Here is a 17,611-nt window from a genome sequence, read left to right on the forward strand (position 1 = left end):
GTTTCGCTCGTTCGGTTGGCTTAATCTTATGGCCTAACGTTATCAGTTGGAAGAACAACGTATTAAGATTGTTGATGTGGTTCGTAACCGATGTGAACTCACTCATTCGAAGAGTGTAGAATCGCCTCTTTAAGAAGATCTTATTGTGAAGTGACTTTACCTCATAGAGCTTTGTCAGCGCATCCCAAATTTCTTTCGCTGACTTCTTCTCCACAATGCTTGATAACACCGAATCTACTAATGTTTGATGAAGATTAGTCACAACATTGTCATCCATCTCGTTCCATTTTTTGTTAGTTATCCCCATTGGTATGTCTCCAATTGCTGCTAAGCAATTGTCCTTTCTGAGGACCGCCTCCATCTTCAATTTCCAAAGAGAGAAATTACCCCCATTGAACTTCTCAATTTCGTATCTTACTGCCATTATAGTAGTTAAGATCTGCTCCTCCACTAAACTGGCTTCCACTTTTTCACCGTGATCAATATCTTATACGTGAATAGTATCGTAAATGAATGGAACTGTATACTTGAACAAATCTCGTATATGTTCACAATATTGTAAAAGTATCTAGTGACACGTGTGAATAGTAATCGTGAATAGTAATCCCAACCCAAATACCGTAACCCAAGGCTCTGATACCACTGTTAGGAAATTAAATGGGTAGGAACGATATTACACAGCTAAAATAAGAAATGAAAAAATACGAATTGACACCAACATTTATGCAAAAAACCCTCAAACAAATCGAGGGAAAAACCACGGACAAGAGTAGAAAGAATCCACTATGAAAAAAAATTATACAACTTCTCTCTAATTGCAAGAGGATAACAGTGATACCTCTCTTTTGAATTAGGAATATACAAATCTCTCTAAAATTAGGAGAAACGAGAAACACAGGCTACAACAGTGACACGAGTTTTGTAAGCCTCCTTTTCAAAATCATCAAATAAATAGTACAACCACCATATAAATAGTATAACCACCATATAAATAGTACAGACACCAAATAAATAGTGCAGCCATCTTTGTAGACCTGTGCAGCCAACAAATAAATAGTGCAGCCACCATGTAAATAATACAGCCACCATATGAATAGTATAGCCCCTATTTTGGATTTTGACTGCTAAAATTAACTTTACAATTCAACAATTATAATCAGATCTTTTTTCTTTCTTAATCTTTCAACGTCTTAATTTTCTATGCATATTTTATAGGTTTTAATTAACTCAAAACTTTTGGAAAAAGGAAAAGAGAATAAGAAAAAAGTTATTTTCTTTTGTACTTTTTTTATACATCAAATACTATTAAAAATAAATTTTTCTCTAACTAGATTTTTTAAAAAAATTAAAATTAATTTGTTAATTACCTTGCTATAAATTTCCTCTACTTTTTTACTTTCCTTAATAATCAGACATGAAAAGGTGAATTCATTCATATTTTAATTTGCATCGACTTGTTTTGGAAACAAAATAATTTTGAAAATTTTTTAAAGAAACCGCAAAATCTTACAAGGTTTTTAAAAAGTTTACATATATATTGATGCCCTAATCACTTGAACTACTAAAATAAATTAAATCAAAGCAAATAAAGCACAAGTGATCAACATGTTTTTAAATAAATACTTTCTTTTTTTTCTCTTCCTTTCTTTGATATTTTCCAACTTCTAAATAGGGAATCTGAAAATTTTCAATCGCACTGGAGTAGTGATCATGGGCCTGGAAGATATTTTTTCATTACACTTCGCTGATTCTATATTCTGACCAGCCTTCTAGACTATTTTTCCTCCTGCCGCTCCATCTGTTTTATGGATCACAAGAACACAAGCAGATCATGTTAATCAATACCCTTTATATATACATCATGCTCAAAAAACATAAAATTTTCAGCCATTCATTATCACTTACAAAGCTAACAACTTACATAGTTAAACAATATATCAGTTTTTAAGGAAGTTGATTTTGGATTCAACATGGCATTCAGCATCCCATAAAAATGATCCAAAAGCAACTGCCTCTAAAATTAGCATTGTCAACCCGGAAAAAGTAATTGCAATCACTTCATCTTTAGATGCATCTAAGGAACCATCTTCAGCGACCCTGATCTCAGGCCTTCCAAACAGTGCCTGTGTTTGCTTTTCAATCAAAGATACAGCTTCCTTGGATCTAATGGTAGCATATCTTTGTAGTGTCTCTGCATCCAAGTACATCACATAGGATCTTAATCTGTATGAGTTACCTTCAGCAGTATCTATTAAGCCACCTCCATTGGCATCGCTCCCATCATCGGGTAGGATCCAGATCAATGATTCCGGATCCCAAAGCTTGTTGACTGGAGACAGATCTTCAGAACTAACATTGTCTTCATTAAAACGCTCAGGTAGTGTTTTCATGGTTCTCTCTAATTGGAATCGCTGATCAACTCTTCTGAGAAAATACCCATACATTGTGGAAGCAGCATAGAGCTTTCCAAGTTTGATTTTGCTCATCTGAACCACTGTGTCAAGGGGACCGACAAGCCGGTCCCCAAGAACAAGGGATAAATGACTCTGTATCATCTCAAATGCTTCAGGGGAATGAACAGATTCAAGTTTGCTTTCCTGGTTTGGCCAAGAATCCACTCGTCCAGTTGCATCAGAGGATACTGTTATCTTTGGGATCATTGAAATATTATGATCTATGAACTTGTGTACAATCAAGCAGTACATTATCTCCTCCAATGCCTTTCGCCTTTCCTTCTCTCTAACTTCAGCTATTCTCCTGAAATTCAGAATATATGTTGGTCATTTTAATATTACCAGCGATTGGACTATTTAGCAAGGGACTGTTAGAAATAAAAAGGTTAATAACAAAACAACAAGAAGCCTTGAGTCCCAATATGTGGGGTCGGTTAGAAAGGAGAAGATAGTGACTCAATGAAAGAAAGGAACATCCAAACGCACACAATGGGGAGGAAACAAAAAGCAAGGCAAAGCTGCCCTGTCTTCAAATGCAAAGGGTTTCAGATGTGGTGAAGCTAGATCATTCCTATGATTGTCTTAAGAAAACTTAAGTTAATCTTGCACAGGTAAAGCATGAAGAAGAGAAAGATCCTATCTACGATGAGGAAACTGAATATGCAATTGAAGAAGAAAGTTGTGGACCAGATTTCGATGCTGAAAGTTTGGGGTATCCAACGTGTCATGGCTGTACAAGAGGATGATCAATGGTTACAGAACAATATCTTCAGGACCTACTGCTTGTCTCATGGGAAGATGTGTTCTAATGATTAATTCAGGTAGTATAGAAAATATGGTTTCAAAGGTTATAATGGGACAAGTTGAAGCATCCTAAACCTTACAAGGTATCATGGTTCAAGAGAGGAGAAATTCCAGTAACTCAAAGGTGCAGATTCATACAAGAAAACATAAGTAAATGGGCCTCTGCTTGAGCCTCCAAAGATAAAGGCACATGCACAGCCATTTGATCCCCACCAAAGTCTGCATTGAATCCTTTACAAACTAATGGATGTAAAAAAATAGCATGTTCGTCCACCAAAATGGGTTGGAATGCCTGCATAAGTCAAATTCTCCATTGGAAACTATGAAGATAAAATTTACTTTGATGTTCTCCCCATTGATGCATGTCATCTACTTATTGGTAGACCATGGTAATTTGACTGCAATGCTCAAAATGATGGGAGGAAGAAAGCTTATTCTCTTATCAAGAACGGAGTGAAATTTGTTCTGCAGCCCTCAAAGGCAGCCTCTGCTAATGTGCAACCTGAGAGCTCAATTAGCTTGATTACTTCCACAAAATTTGAGATCTCTTGTAAAGAAGGAATGAAAACTTATGCTTTGGTGGCTGCAGGGGTTAGTCAGAATCATGTCCAAGAAGTTCCTAAGGAAGTAACAAGCTTACTGGACTGATTGAAGGCTTAGCTCCTGAAGAACTTCCAGCTGGTTTGCCTCCTCACCGTTATATTCAACATCAAATTGACTTCATTCCAGGTTCTATCCTTCCTAACTTGCCTAATTATAGAATGCCTCCTTAAGAACATGCTGAATTGCAAAGTCAAGTAAAAGATTTGCTCTCTAAAGCACTAATTAGACAGTAACTTAGTCCGTTTTCTGTCCCAGCCCTCTTTAACACCCGAAAAAGATGAAACTTGGAGAATGTATGTTGATAGTAGGGCCATAAACAGAATCATAGTAAAGTATAGGTTTCCAATTCCTCGACTTGACGATACGTTTGACATGTTGGTTGGAGCAACAGTCTTCTCTAAGATTGATCTTCATCGTGGCTATCACCAAATCTGTGTTAGGCCAGGTTGATGACTGGAAAACAACCTTTAAAAACTAAAGCGGGGCTGTATGAGTGAGTGGCTTGTTATGCCATTTGGATTGTCCAACGCTCCTAGTATGCTTATGAGGTTAATGACTCAGGTTTTGAAGAATTTTATGGGAAAATATGTTGTCGTCTATTTTGATGACATTTGGGTGTATAGTCAAGATAAAGTTCAGCACCTTGAACACCTAGCCAATGTGTTTAAGGTCCTACATGACAATTCTCTATGCCAACCTCAAAAAGTGTTGTTTTATAACAGATGGAGTTGTGTTTTTAGGATATGTTGCAAGTACAGGAGGCTTGCAGATGGATAAGGAAAAGGTGAAGGCTATTGACATTCGAAGCTTCAATAGCTTAGCTTCATTTGAACGTCGGTTCATAAAAATTTCCAGCATGCTTGTTGCTCCTAAAATGGATGCTTTAAAGAGCAAAAAATTCAAATGGACTAACGTAGCAAAGTTTAGTTTTCAGCTAGTAAAGTTCAAGCTTGCCGAAGCACCCATCCTAGCATTACCTATTTTTCTAGGACTTTCCAAGTGGATTTTGTGACGCTTCTAATGTGAGCATAGGGGCTATTCTTATGGAGGGAGGGAGACTAATTGCCTATTTCAGTGAGAAACTCAAAAATGCCAAGCTAAAATATTCTAATTATGACGAAGAGTTGTATGCAATAATCCAAGCTCTGAGGCATTAGGAAGGCTAACTCATTGGAGTTGAATTTATCCTACATTCAGATCATAAAGCCTTGCAGTTTCTCAAAGCACAAAAGAAGCTGAACTCTCAACATGCAGATTGGGTTGCTTACTTGGAGAAATTCAGTTTTGTCCTAAATCATAAAGCAGGGTCATCTAACAAGGTTGTCGATGCCTTCAGTCGAAGGTACAATTTATTGACAACACTTTCTTACGATGTTGTTGGATTTAATCTTTTACCAAAGCACACTACGAAACTGATCCTTTCTCCTCCAAAGTGATGCAAGAGTTGAGAGATCAGAAAAGTAAGTACACGCTCATAAATGCCTAACTTTTCAAAGGAAATCAGTTAGGCTTGCCAGAAGGTTCACTATGGCTATTTTAATGGATGAGTTGCATGGTGGTGAACTTTGTAGGCCATTTGAGGTGAGACAAGGCTGAAGCACTTGTCAAAGACAGGTAGTTTTGGCCAATGTTGAAGCGTGTGATGTTGCTCATTTTGTACAAAGGTGTTTTGTCTATCAAATGGCAAAAGGAGGAGTGCAAAACTCTGGTTTATACCAGCCCCTTCCTATTCCTAATTCTCCTTGGGAGGATCTACCAATGGACTTTGTTCTTGGCATGACAAAAACACAGCAAGGGTATGATTGTATCTTAGCTGTTGATAGATTCTCTAAAATGGTTCACTTTATAAAACGTAAAAATTCTCTGGATGCTTCTCATGTGGCTGCTTTGTTCTTTAAAGAAGTTATTTGCTTGCACGGGCTTCCAAAGTCCATTGTTTTGGACAGCATGCTGTGGGGTTTATAAGTCACTTTTGGAAGACTCCTTGGAAGCTATTGGGTATTAAATTGCAGTTCTCTAGTGCTTATCATCCCCAAAAAGATGGCCAAACTGAAGTGGTAAACCGATCTCTTGAAATTTGCTTCAAAGCTTGGTTCCTGAGAATCCAAAGGGATGGAAGTTTGTTCTTTCCCAAGCTGAATATGCCTACAATAGCTCTCCTTATCGGTTAACAAAGAAACTCCATCTGAAGTAGTTTAAGGCAGGAAGCCTCACGAAGTTTTGGACCTTGAACCATTGGCAAATGAGTCCCAAGTTAGCATGGATGCAGAGGAATTCACTGCCACATCAAAACTATTGATGAACAGGTTCATGAGCACTTGAAACAAGCTTCTCAATTCTATAAAACAAGTGCCGATGTTCATAGAAGAAATAAGGAATTTGAAGAGGGTGATTTCTTCATGGTTCTTCAAAAAGAGACATTCCCTGCTGGCACATATAACAAGCTCAAGCAAAGGAAGTTTGGACCTTGTTGGATACTTAAGAAGCTCGGGCAAAATGCTTATCAATCAGTCATGTATTACATGTGAGTGATTTATATCCTTCATATAGTGATGCAGATAGAATTGCAACGAGGCCACATGACTTTGCAGCAAAAACCACAAGTTCTACTCAGGAAATGATATATGCATTGGATGTGAGAAGCATTACAACCAGACATAAAACCTATACTCAATACTTGGTAGTTCAATGGAAAACCAAGTTCATAAGATGCTTGGATTTTAGATCATAAGCTCAAGAAGTTGGATGAAGCACTTTTCAAGAACTTGGAGAAGATTTGACTTCAAGCACTAAGCTGAATTCTTTTCAAGCAGGGGAGAATGATGCAAGAGCATAGCAGCAACTTTCATAGCCATAAATAAATTCAATTAGAAAGTCTTCCATTAATGTGGTTTAAATTTCTTTTGAGCCATTTAATGTTTTATTGTTAGCATTTCAATTGTTTTCTAGTAACTAGTCTCATGGAACTATATATAGACTATCTAGAGACTAGTTTTAGCCTTGGGTCAAACTAGATTTTAGTATGAGAAGTCTAAGTGTCACATTCTGTATAGATGTAGATCAAGTGAGAGAATCTAGCACTGCTTTGTTCCAAAAATCCATTTTTGCAATTATTCTTGCTTGGAGTGATTATTTTCCTCCTAATCTAATCAATTGTATGGCTTAGTCACATTGAGTAGCATCCACGCTTAGTGCCATTGAGTGGCATCTGTCACCCCTGGTTGGTGACACCCTGGGTTATCTTTTCCTTGGTCAAAACCCCACTGGTTTTGACATTTAACTTTCTTTTGTGTGTTTCTGGCCTGCATCAAAATTTGAAAAACTAGGCGATATTTCTTCCACCAGTGAACAAATTACAGTAACCAATCACAAAAGTTCTTCGTAGCATATTTGGTAGGTACAAATATCACAATTCCATGAGGTATAAGTGGATATGATGGAATGTATAATTGTCCAAACTTCTAAAAGCATGCCAATGGAGTGCAGAGAGTCAAAAGCTCTCCAACACCACCTGGCTTACACAAACCCATGCCAAGTGGGGAGATGGCAGCAAAAGAGGTGGGGGAAACCCAGCTTGAACTGAATTGCAGAGTGCTAAGTTGGTGGTGGTGGTGGAATATGGTGTTTTTCGGGAGGGGGAGTCAAAAGCATGATGAAGAGAAAGCTGTGTGGAAAGGTGCTGGGTCAGTCCCCTTACTGTTTTGTGGGGGTTCAGTATTGTGCTTTTTTTTTTTTGGGTATCACAAGGAAAAATCCAAAATTATTTTTCTTTAATATATAAAATTTGTCAATTAGCATTTCTTATGATCAGGGTGTTAAACTTCCACAAAATTGTCAAATTTTCCATCAAAATTTCTGCATTTTGCAACCTCGAAATTGAAACAGAATTTAATTTCAATTTTCAAAATTTTCATTGAAATATTTCCATAAATCACCTAAAATTTATCAAAACCTTGAAATTTAGCAACACTAAATGAATTTTTAACAATAGAATGAAATTGCTTTGAAATTTAAACTTGAGATTAAAAACCAAATTTGAATTTTCTCCCATAATTTATCTTTTTTTTTCTTACTGAAACTGTTGAAGTATTTGGTGAATTAAAAGATCTAATCACATTTGTAGATCTCTCCCTCCGTTTATGATAAATGTCAAGTACATGCCAATGACCAGAATGCCCTTACTAACTCACGTTCACCAACATAACACTTGCACATACTAATAATGTTAAATTACCAAAATAACCATTAACACTCCCCCTCAAACTGGAGCATATATATCATACATCTCTAGCTTGTTACAAGTTAACACGAGCACCCCTCAAGGCTTTAGTGAACAAATCAGCAACCTACAAATTAGACTTCACATGATTGGTTGTAATAAGCTTTTGCAAAAGTTTTTCTCAAAAAAGGTGGCAATCAACTTCAATGTTTTTGACCGCTCATGGAAGATCGGGTTGGAGGCAATATGAATAGTAGCTCAGTTATCATACATCAACTCCATAGACTAAGAATGTGGAAAACCCAGTTCTTCCAACATGTTCTTCAACCAAACAAGTTCACATGTAGTATGAGCCACTCTAATTCAGCACTTGACCTAGTCATACAGTTTGTTTCTTACACTCCCAAGAAACCAAATTACCACCAATAAAGATATAGTACACGGTTGTGGATATTTCTTCAGAAGGTGACCTAGCCCTATCTACGTCTAGATATCCCTAAATATGAATGTGACCCTTATCCTAAATATAAGAGACCTCACCTAGATGCACCTTTGAGATATCTCAAGATTCGAATTACTACATCATAGTAACTTATTCTTGAAGAATCAAGAAAAACTGACTCATAACACTTTATGTTAAAGATGTATCTAGTTGAGTGATTGGGAGATAATTCAACTTTTCAACAAGTCTCCGATACCATCCCAGGTTAGGCCACAAATCACTCATATCTAGCACAAACTTACTGTTAGGATCTATAGGCGTATCAACAGGTTTGGATCTCAATAACATAATTTCATCTAAAATATCAAAAACATACTTCCTCTGTGACAAAGCGATTCCCATATGAAATCTCGATACTTTTGTACCCAAGAAGTATTTCAATGGTCCCAAGTCCTTAGTTTGGAACTTAACCTATAGAAAAAGCTTTAGGCCACCGATGCCTTGATCATCATCACCAGTAATCACCATGTCATCCACATACATAATAATTAAAATCCTATCGAATGGAGTATGATGATAAAATACAAAGTGATCTACTGTACACTATCGAAGGCCAAACTCACGTACTATAGCAGTGAATCGACCAAATCATACTTTGGGAGATTGTTTTAAACCATATAATGATTTCTTGAGCCAACAAAATAATCCTAGCTCCCCCTAACCAGCAAGCCCATGTGGTTGCACCATATAGGCCTCCTCTTAAAGATCACCGTGTAGGAAATCATTCTTCACATCTAATTGATGTAGAGGCCAATGACATGTGGTGGCTAAAGAGATGAACAAACATACTAAGGCAAGTTTGGCAACCACGGAGAACTTTTTGAATAATCCAAACCGTACACCCAAGTATACCCTTAACAACAAGGCAAGCTTTCAATCAAGCCATGGAACCATCCGGATTGACCTTCATGGAATACACCTAGCAACAACCAACCATTGACTTACCATGAGGAAAAGATACCAACTTCCAAGTATCGCTATCCTATAGTGCATGCATCTATTCAATCATTGTATTCCTCCACCCAAAATGGGACAAGGCTTCAAAAATAAATTTTGGAATAGTAGAAGAAAAAGTACTAATAAAACAGAAATACAAGCGTGACAAAAGATCATAACAAACAAATTAGAAATTGGATGCCAGGTACAACTATGTTTACCTTTTTAACAGGAATAGGAGGATCACAACCTTGGTAAATAATTACATCATACCAAGGAACTAGAGGTGCAGAACTATAGAAGTGGAACCTGGAGGAGGCTCTCCCTCTTTGAGTCTCCATGTGTACACCTACAAATTAGGACGATCCAAGCGATGAGAAGGACTCAAACTAAATGAAGAAGTAGGAGGACTTGTTGAGATAATTAGGATCAAGAAGTATAGGCAAACAAAAGGACTCATCAAGGTCAACAGAACTCAAAGAATCAAAATAGTATGGTGTAGACAATAGGTAACATCAACAGAGACAAAGAATCGGTGTAAATTAGGGCTATAACATTGATATCCTTTTTTAGTGTAGGAGTAGCCCAAAAAGATACATTTGTTAGCATAAGGATCCAACTAATCCGTTATTGGAATTAACTGATGGACAAAGGACACATAGGCGAATATACAAGGAAGAAGTCAGAAATAAGGATCCATAGGCAAGATAATTGAATATGGAATTTTATGACCAAAAACAAAGGATGGCATTTTATTGTTGAGACAACAAGTAGTAAGAACACAATCACTCCAAAATCTTTTAGGACGATCATTATTACAATAGGACTCGAGTGACTTCATGAATGTCTTTTTTTTCGCTATGCAACTCCATTTTGTTGTGGAGTGTGGGCACATGATGATTAACGGCTCATACCAAAGTTATATAGGTAATGAACTGAGTATTGAAGTACTCCTTAGCATTATCAATACAAAGTATCTATCTACAATATCAAACTGAGCATGTATTTGAAAACGGAAACCACACAAGATATTAAACAACTCAAAATGATCTTTCATTAAATACAATCCGAAAAATGTAGCAAAGTAACAAACCCCAACTTTGACGTGACACGACTAGGACTACACACATTGGACTAGACTAAAATGAAAGGGCTAACGGCCAGTTTGTTGACTCGGCAAGCCAATGGAACACGATGATGCTTTTCTATTGAGAAGATTCACACTCAATATTAGATATAGAACTCAAATTAGGACTTAGTTGTTTTAACCTTTCCAATAACGAATGACCAAGGCAACGATGAGTTTGATATGGTGTAATAGCAATACTGCAACCTGCAAGTAATAGGATGAGAGAATAACTCAAAGTAGTAAGGTCAACCAGCCTCACATCCTATGTCAATTGTCTTCTCTGTCTTCATGTCCTAATAAATGATAGAATCAGGAAAGAAGGTTATAGAACAATTTAGCAACTTTCTAATTTTACTAGCATGAAATTGAAGGGAGCTTTAGGAATGTATAAAACAGAATAAATATAGATGGAGGGAGTAGGTTTACTGTTTCTATCCCCTTAGCTGTAGTAATGGACGCATTAGCAAGGGTAACTTTTGTTATTTTTAGAATACTAGAGGATAGAAAAGAAGTTGGTCACGCTTGTCATATGGTCAATAGTAGCAAAATTGATAACCCAACAACTAGTGGGAGAGGATATCAGATAACATAAAGACTATAGGATTACCCTTTTGAGCAAAAGATGCAATGTGATGAGATGCTTGTTCAGATGCCTGATTCTATTGGAACCTTGAATACTCTTCCTCTGAGACAATTATAGCACGATGTTCACCTAAATAAGTGCCTTACTAAATAGATACGCTTTTGGGATTTGGGGACACCATCCCAACACACACAACCTCGATACAACAGCAAATCATAAATACACAGCGAACAAAGTGCTCTTGGAATTCCAAAAGTGAAGGTTCGGACCAACTAAAACATCCGCAAACAAGTCAACTATTGATTCAATCACAAATGAGTCACCAATAACAGGCCATAACATTGTCCCACAGCCTCCCAAAAATTAGCCTAAACACACTGCCACTGCCCCACGGCACCAACCAATCACCTTAATAACACTGAAGAACAACTAACGAATAGCTTCAAGTGTACAATCAAAAAAAGTTAAAACTTTGAACCGATATCTTGATATTATGATCTATGAATGTAATCAAATCATTCTGAAAAAAATAAGAGCTGAAAACTTGCTCAAAATACTCTCACATGCCAATGCCTAGAGTCAGAGCTTCTAGATTCTAGTCGGCACATACGGCGCGTAGGGCACTCTCTAGCTATGAAATTTCACAAATGACTATATCAGCAGGTTCTGTGCATATCTATCAGGTTATTTTTTGCAAAATATGAAGGATTTCTTTGAGTTATTGAGAGGGAAGTAATGTCCAGGATTTTCTGATGATTACAAAGTATTCCAGCAGCTCCTGGACTTTGCTCCTAGTCTTTGGTGGTGCGAATAATCCTTCTATCACCACAAGCTTGAGGTTTAGGGTTCCGCTTTGGTTTGAGGTTTAGGGTTTGATTTTAGCACGCTCTTAGGGTTTAATTCGGATCTTGCTCTAGTATCATGTTGAAGTATTTGGTGAATTGGAACTTTGGAAACCTAATCGCAGCAATATATCTCTCCCTCTATATATCTCTACCTCTTTTTATAATAAATGTCAAGCACATGCCAATGACCATAATAATCTTATTGATTCACGCTCACCAACATAACACTAGCACATAGTAATAATGCTAAATGACCAAAATAACCAAGAACAAGAACAAAGGACTAATACAAGAAGGGTATGAAAAGTTGTCACACTTTTAAAATTATATGAAAAATTAAATTTAAATATTATCTACAAGAATAGCTTCAACACTATCACACTTCTGAACTCTCATTTACATTAATTGAATATGTCAAATATCCATATCAAATTATAGCTATTGCACTTTATAGACCACATAAATGTCCTTTACGTATTTCATTTATTAATATTTTAGGTCTAAATCTTGCGTTATCATGCCTATTAGTTAGTTTTCTAAAGTTCATAAAAAAATCCCATGTTTTACTACATATTTCTATCATTTTTAAAATCAAAATAAAAACTGACATTGACATTGAAATTTTTGTAGCTTTGAAGCCTCAAATTTTAGTTGAAATCAATATTTTTAAGACCTTGCTTATAATAGATTTTTTTTTCTTTTTTGATTTTTTTATTATAGAGAAGAAACCAAATACCATGCATACAATAACAAGGCTTGATTTTTGGAGCTAAACCTATGGAGACTTGTAGAACCCCATCTAAAACTATCAGCTAATAATGGAAAAGGTTTGATGGCAAGCATCCACATGGACAACTAGTTGGCATGCTTCTTTACTTGACTGCACTCATGACTAAACTTTGTTTTGTCGTTAGTTTCAAAAATCAATTTACAAAGAATCCAAAGTAGGTTCATTGAGAGCCTTCATGCAGAATTCTTCAATGTCTCAAGGGCATCCTAGGTGGAAGCGTTGTCTATAAATTACTTTGGACATTTGAACTGTTGAGAAATTCCACTTGTTTATCCCAATTGGAAAATAGGCAGAAGATGGAATGGCTTGTATCAAGCTATGTGTTAGGGGCTTAAAGTTCTATGACCCTAACTCATGGTAGTTACTTGTATGTGGCCGATAATATTTCAGAGAATGATTCTTGGGGAAACACCAAGTGTGCGTCCTACCTCCCTCAGTGGGTTGTAAGCAACCTTGAGGAGCGCTCAAGGGCAAGCTCAAGATATTCTCAAGGGGTGTCTTGAGCTTCCATATGGAATTGGGGAGCCTCACAAACGATCCATTTGGGATTGGGATCGCATAACTCTCTCTGGCCCGAAGGTTTAGGTGTATGTCCTCCTTAGACATCAGCTATACAATTGGGCGATATCATCTAAGAGCCCAGTCATGCTAAAGGGGTGAGAGCTACCCTCACTGCTAGTGGAATGTGAGTTACTTCCCTTACCGTTAAGAGTCCAACTTCCTTAGTGATGACCTTAGTTGGTTAAAGGGTTGTTGAGTAGTAAAACCTAACCACTAGGTTGGACACTTGAGTGTTCCTTAGATAAGGATGAGTACGGCTGAGTTGAACTTGGTGTAGTCTTACCACCGCACAAGCGTGACTCCTTGACACTTTAGGAGGATTTTGAGCAAGGATGATTCCTTTGGCCATTGACCGCATCCGTGATAGTTGGTATCAGAGCGAGGTACTCTCAAATCTTGAATAAGAATAAGATTGAACTGTTGGCATCAACTCAATTATGGGTATTCGGTTTGTGACATTGAACGGGGGAAGGGGCAAATTATTTTTGAGTGGGTTTTTGTCTCTCACACTCTCCCCCTTACTTGTCATGTAACCTGATGTGGGTAATAAAAGGAAAGTTGGGTGTTCTTCTTTTTTTATAAAGTATTCAATATAACCAAATCATAAGACATGGAAAAATCTAAAATTGTATCGCTAGCCTCATTTTTATCTCCACATCCATGGCCTCTATGTCTACTCTTATGACCTATATTACCTTTTTCAATGTGTCCATTCAAATCAACTCCTACGAATTTTTTTTTAGACATTGGTATTCCTTGTAAAATACTATCCATATCTTCCCAGAATTGTCTACTGAGGTTTTTTGCTAAGCCTATTTGGAGAGCATGCACACTAACAATATTTACTATCTCCAAGCCTAGAGATATCTTGATTTAAGGCTACATTATCCTTAGTATTTGTCTAGAATGATTCCCACCACCTTTATGTTTCTCTTTTCCAATGTACCAAAGTTTAAATTCATGATTTTTTCAATTTTTCTAACTTTCTCTCCTACCCATTTCGTCTCTTGAAGATAAATTAAGTTAATTTACCTTCTAAACATTGCTTCCACCATTTCCATGCTTTTACGTCCCTATATTCAAAATTGCTAACCTAATCCTTCTTGTGCTAACTTCTTAGCCCTCTCCCGTCTATACTAACCCAATCTATTCCCTTGTCCTGCGTGGATTTTGTAATGATAAGTGATATAATGATTTGACAAGCTTTATGTTGTCTCAACTACCTAACGCAACCCTGCTCCTTTAATCTGGGCTTGGGATCGGTTGTGTATATAGAGATAATTTGTGTTACATAGGCGAAGTGCAAGCTCGATTTTTTTTTCTTTTTTGTTTCTAATGCAAACTTATTTCACATAGACAGACTATAAAGTAAACTAAAAACCCACACAACCTACCTTAAGCAATCTAAACATAATTTAAAACTAATCTACACTAAAGAGTCTACTAAAATCCTACCCTACATCCAATTCACAATTTCTAAGGCACGCCCTACAACATCACAATGCACTAAAAATCAAAAGCATGCAATTTTGGTGTGCGAAACCAAGCTAGACTAGATCAAAAACTCACGCAACAATACTTTTGAAAAAAAAAAATTATAATCTAAGATTTGCAAATGGACAACACAAATTGCATATGTTCAACTTACAAATTGAAAACACAAAGTCTAACATATATTAAGCCTACAAATCGAAAACACAAAATCCACTCTACTAACCAACATTTGAGAAATTTATATATATATATGAGTGAGAGAGAGAGAGAGAGAGAGAGAGAGATGATAAGATCTCACTGGCGGCCAAAACGACGAAGTTATTCTAGGCAAGTTGGATGCCCCAATACAAGGGGCAATGACAGCCAACTGAAAATACCGTAGCTAGTACCAAGCTGAAAATTTAACGCCAATAATGAAAACCAATCGAAGAATATAGAAAGCAACAAGGGATCGCATGAATTCTTCAATCCAAACTCAATATTGATGATGGCATTGAGTAATCAATGGTGCTGACATAATCTCTCACATGACTCACACCACCTGAGACTGCCGTGGTCAGAGCTGCTGTAAACGAAAGGTTAATGACAAAATAACACATACTAATAATGCTAAATGACCAAATAACCATTGGCACTCCCGTTAAGCTAGAACATATATATCATATGCTCCTAGCTTGTGACAAATGAATTTCACATGAGCACCTCCCAAAGCTTTAGTGAACAAATCAGCAAGCTGAAAATCAAAATTCACATGAGTGGTTATAATGAGCTTTTGCACAAGTTTCTCCCAAACAAAGTGGCAATCAACTTCAATTTACTTTGTTTGCTCATGGAAGACCGGGTTGGAAGCAATATGGATAACAATTTGATTATCACAAATCAACTCCAAGAGTAGAGAATGTGGAAATAACCCAATTCTTCCAACATGTTCTTCAACCAAATAAGTTCACATGTAGTCTTTGCCATAGGCCCACACTCTTAACTCAACACTTGACCTGGCCACCACAATTTGTTTCTTACTCTTCCAAGAAATCAAATTACCACCAAAAAAGTTACAGTACTCAATTGTAGATTTTCAATCAAAAGGTGACCAGGCTGAGACTACATTTGTATATCCCGGAACATAAGTGTGAACCTGATCCTAATATAAGACACATCTTCCTTTTGCACCTTTGAGATATTTGAAAATGTGAATTACTGCATCCCAATGACTTGTTCTCAAGGAATCAAGAAACTAATTCACAACACTTGTTAAAGACATATCTAGTCGAGTGACTGTGAGATAGTTCAACTTACCAATAAGTCTCTAGTACTGCTCTAGGTTAGGCAACAAATCGCCCATAACTAGCACTAACTTACAATTTGGATCCATGAGTGTATCAACATGTTTGAATCCAAACAACAAAGTCTCATCTAAAAGAGCAAGAACATTCTTCCTCTATGACAAGATAGTTCTTGTATGAGATCTTGATAATTCTATCCCCAAGAAGTATTTTAATAGTCCCAAATCCTTGGTTTGAAACTTTTTCTATAGGAAAAGCTTTAGGTCATGGATGCCTTGATCATCGTCACCAATGATCACAATGTCATCTACATCCACAATAAGCAAAATCCCGTTGAACAAAGTATAACAATAAAATACAGATTGATCTACTGGACACCGACGAAAACCAAACTCTCAAGCACTATGAAGGATTTTTTTAAGAAGAAGAATAACCATTCTTATTGAATTTCAAGAGACACGATTACAAGATAAATAGTAGAGGAAGACCACCAAATTGGGAAGGCCACAAAATCAGCAAATCAAATCACCACAAAATCAGCAAATCAAATCAGCCATTCTCTAGGCTAGAAAACAGGAAACTGAAATTACTAGAATTTGAAATAGTAATTTCAAATTTTATTCAAAAAATAGAATTTCTTAATTTATTCCCTAGAAATCCAACCCCCCCCCCCCCCTCCTCAAGTTGGAGCGTAGATATCTATCATCCCCAACTTGCTTACAAAGAGCTCAAAACTAGGTCTGAAAAGTCCTTACGTGAAGATATCAACTATTTGTTGAGCAGTAGGAACAAAAGGCACGCAAACAGCTCCACTATCAATCTCCTCTTTTATGAAGTGTTTGTCAATCTCTACATGCTTCGTGTGATCATGTTGTACTGGATTTTGAGCAATACTTATGGTAGCTTTGTTGTCACAATACAACTTCATTGGCATGTTCACCAACATCCATAGCTCTTCAAGAATTCTCTTCAGCCATAGCATCTCACAAACTCTGTTAACCATAGCCCTCTATTCTGCCTCGGCGCTGCTCCTTGCAACCACATTATGTTTCTTGCTTCGCCATGTGGCCATATTTCTCCAGACATAAGTACAATATCCTAATGTGGATCTCCAATCAATAACTGAGTCTGCCCCATCTGCATCAATGTATGCTTCTATGTTCTGATGTGTGATCTTCTGGAAGAGTAAACCCTTGCCTGGTGTACTTTTCAAGTATTTGAGAATCCGATAAACTGCTTCAAGATGTTTCTCATAGGGTGAATGCATAAACTAGTTTACTAAACTCAAAGAAAAAGCAATATTAGGTTGTGTATGTGATAAGTAAATTAACTTTCCCCACCAACTTTTGATATCGAGTTGTATTCACTAGATCACTGTCCTAGTCATCTCCAAGTTTCTGATTAGGATC

General features: G+C 36.8%; 1 protein-coding gene across 2 annotated transcripts in view; it reads right to left on the reverse strand.

Moving 5' to 3' along the window:
* Window positions 1-1,608: 1,608 nt before the first annotated feature.
* Window positions 1,609-17,611, reverse strand: part of LOC131164564 (UV-B-induced protein At3g17800, chloroplastic) — a 40,741-nt gene continuing 24,738 nt past the window's right edge. Inside the window, exons 3-4 of one of the 2 annotated variants that reach the window (XM_058121848.1) lie at window positions 1,922-2,757; window positions 1,609-1,798 (exon numbers count right to left, since the gene is read on the reverse strand). In XM_058121848.1, coding sequence (XP_057977831.1) covers window positions 1,938-2,757 — 820 coding nt within the window. In that variant the 3' untranslated portion in view covers window positions 1,609-1,798; window positions 1,922-1,937. Of the gene's footprint in view, window positions 2,758-17,611 lie in introns of both variants that reach the window. The other variant, XM_058121847.1, reaches the window with a different exon arrangement.

The sequence above is a fragment of the Malania oleifera genome, chromosome 9, assembly GCF_029873635.1.
Source record: "Malania oleifera isolate guangnan ecotype guangnan chromosome 9, ASM2987363v1, whole genome shotgun sequence".
Lineage (NCBI taxonomy): Eukaryota > Viridiplantae > Streptophyta > Magnoliopsida > Santalales > Ximeniaceae > Malania > Malania oleifera.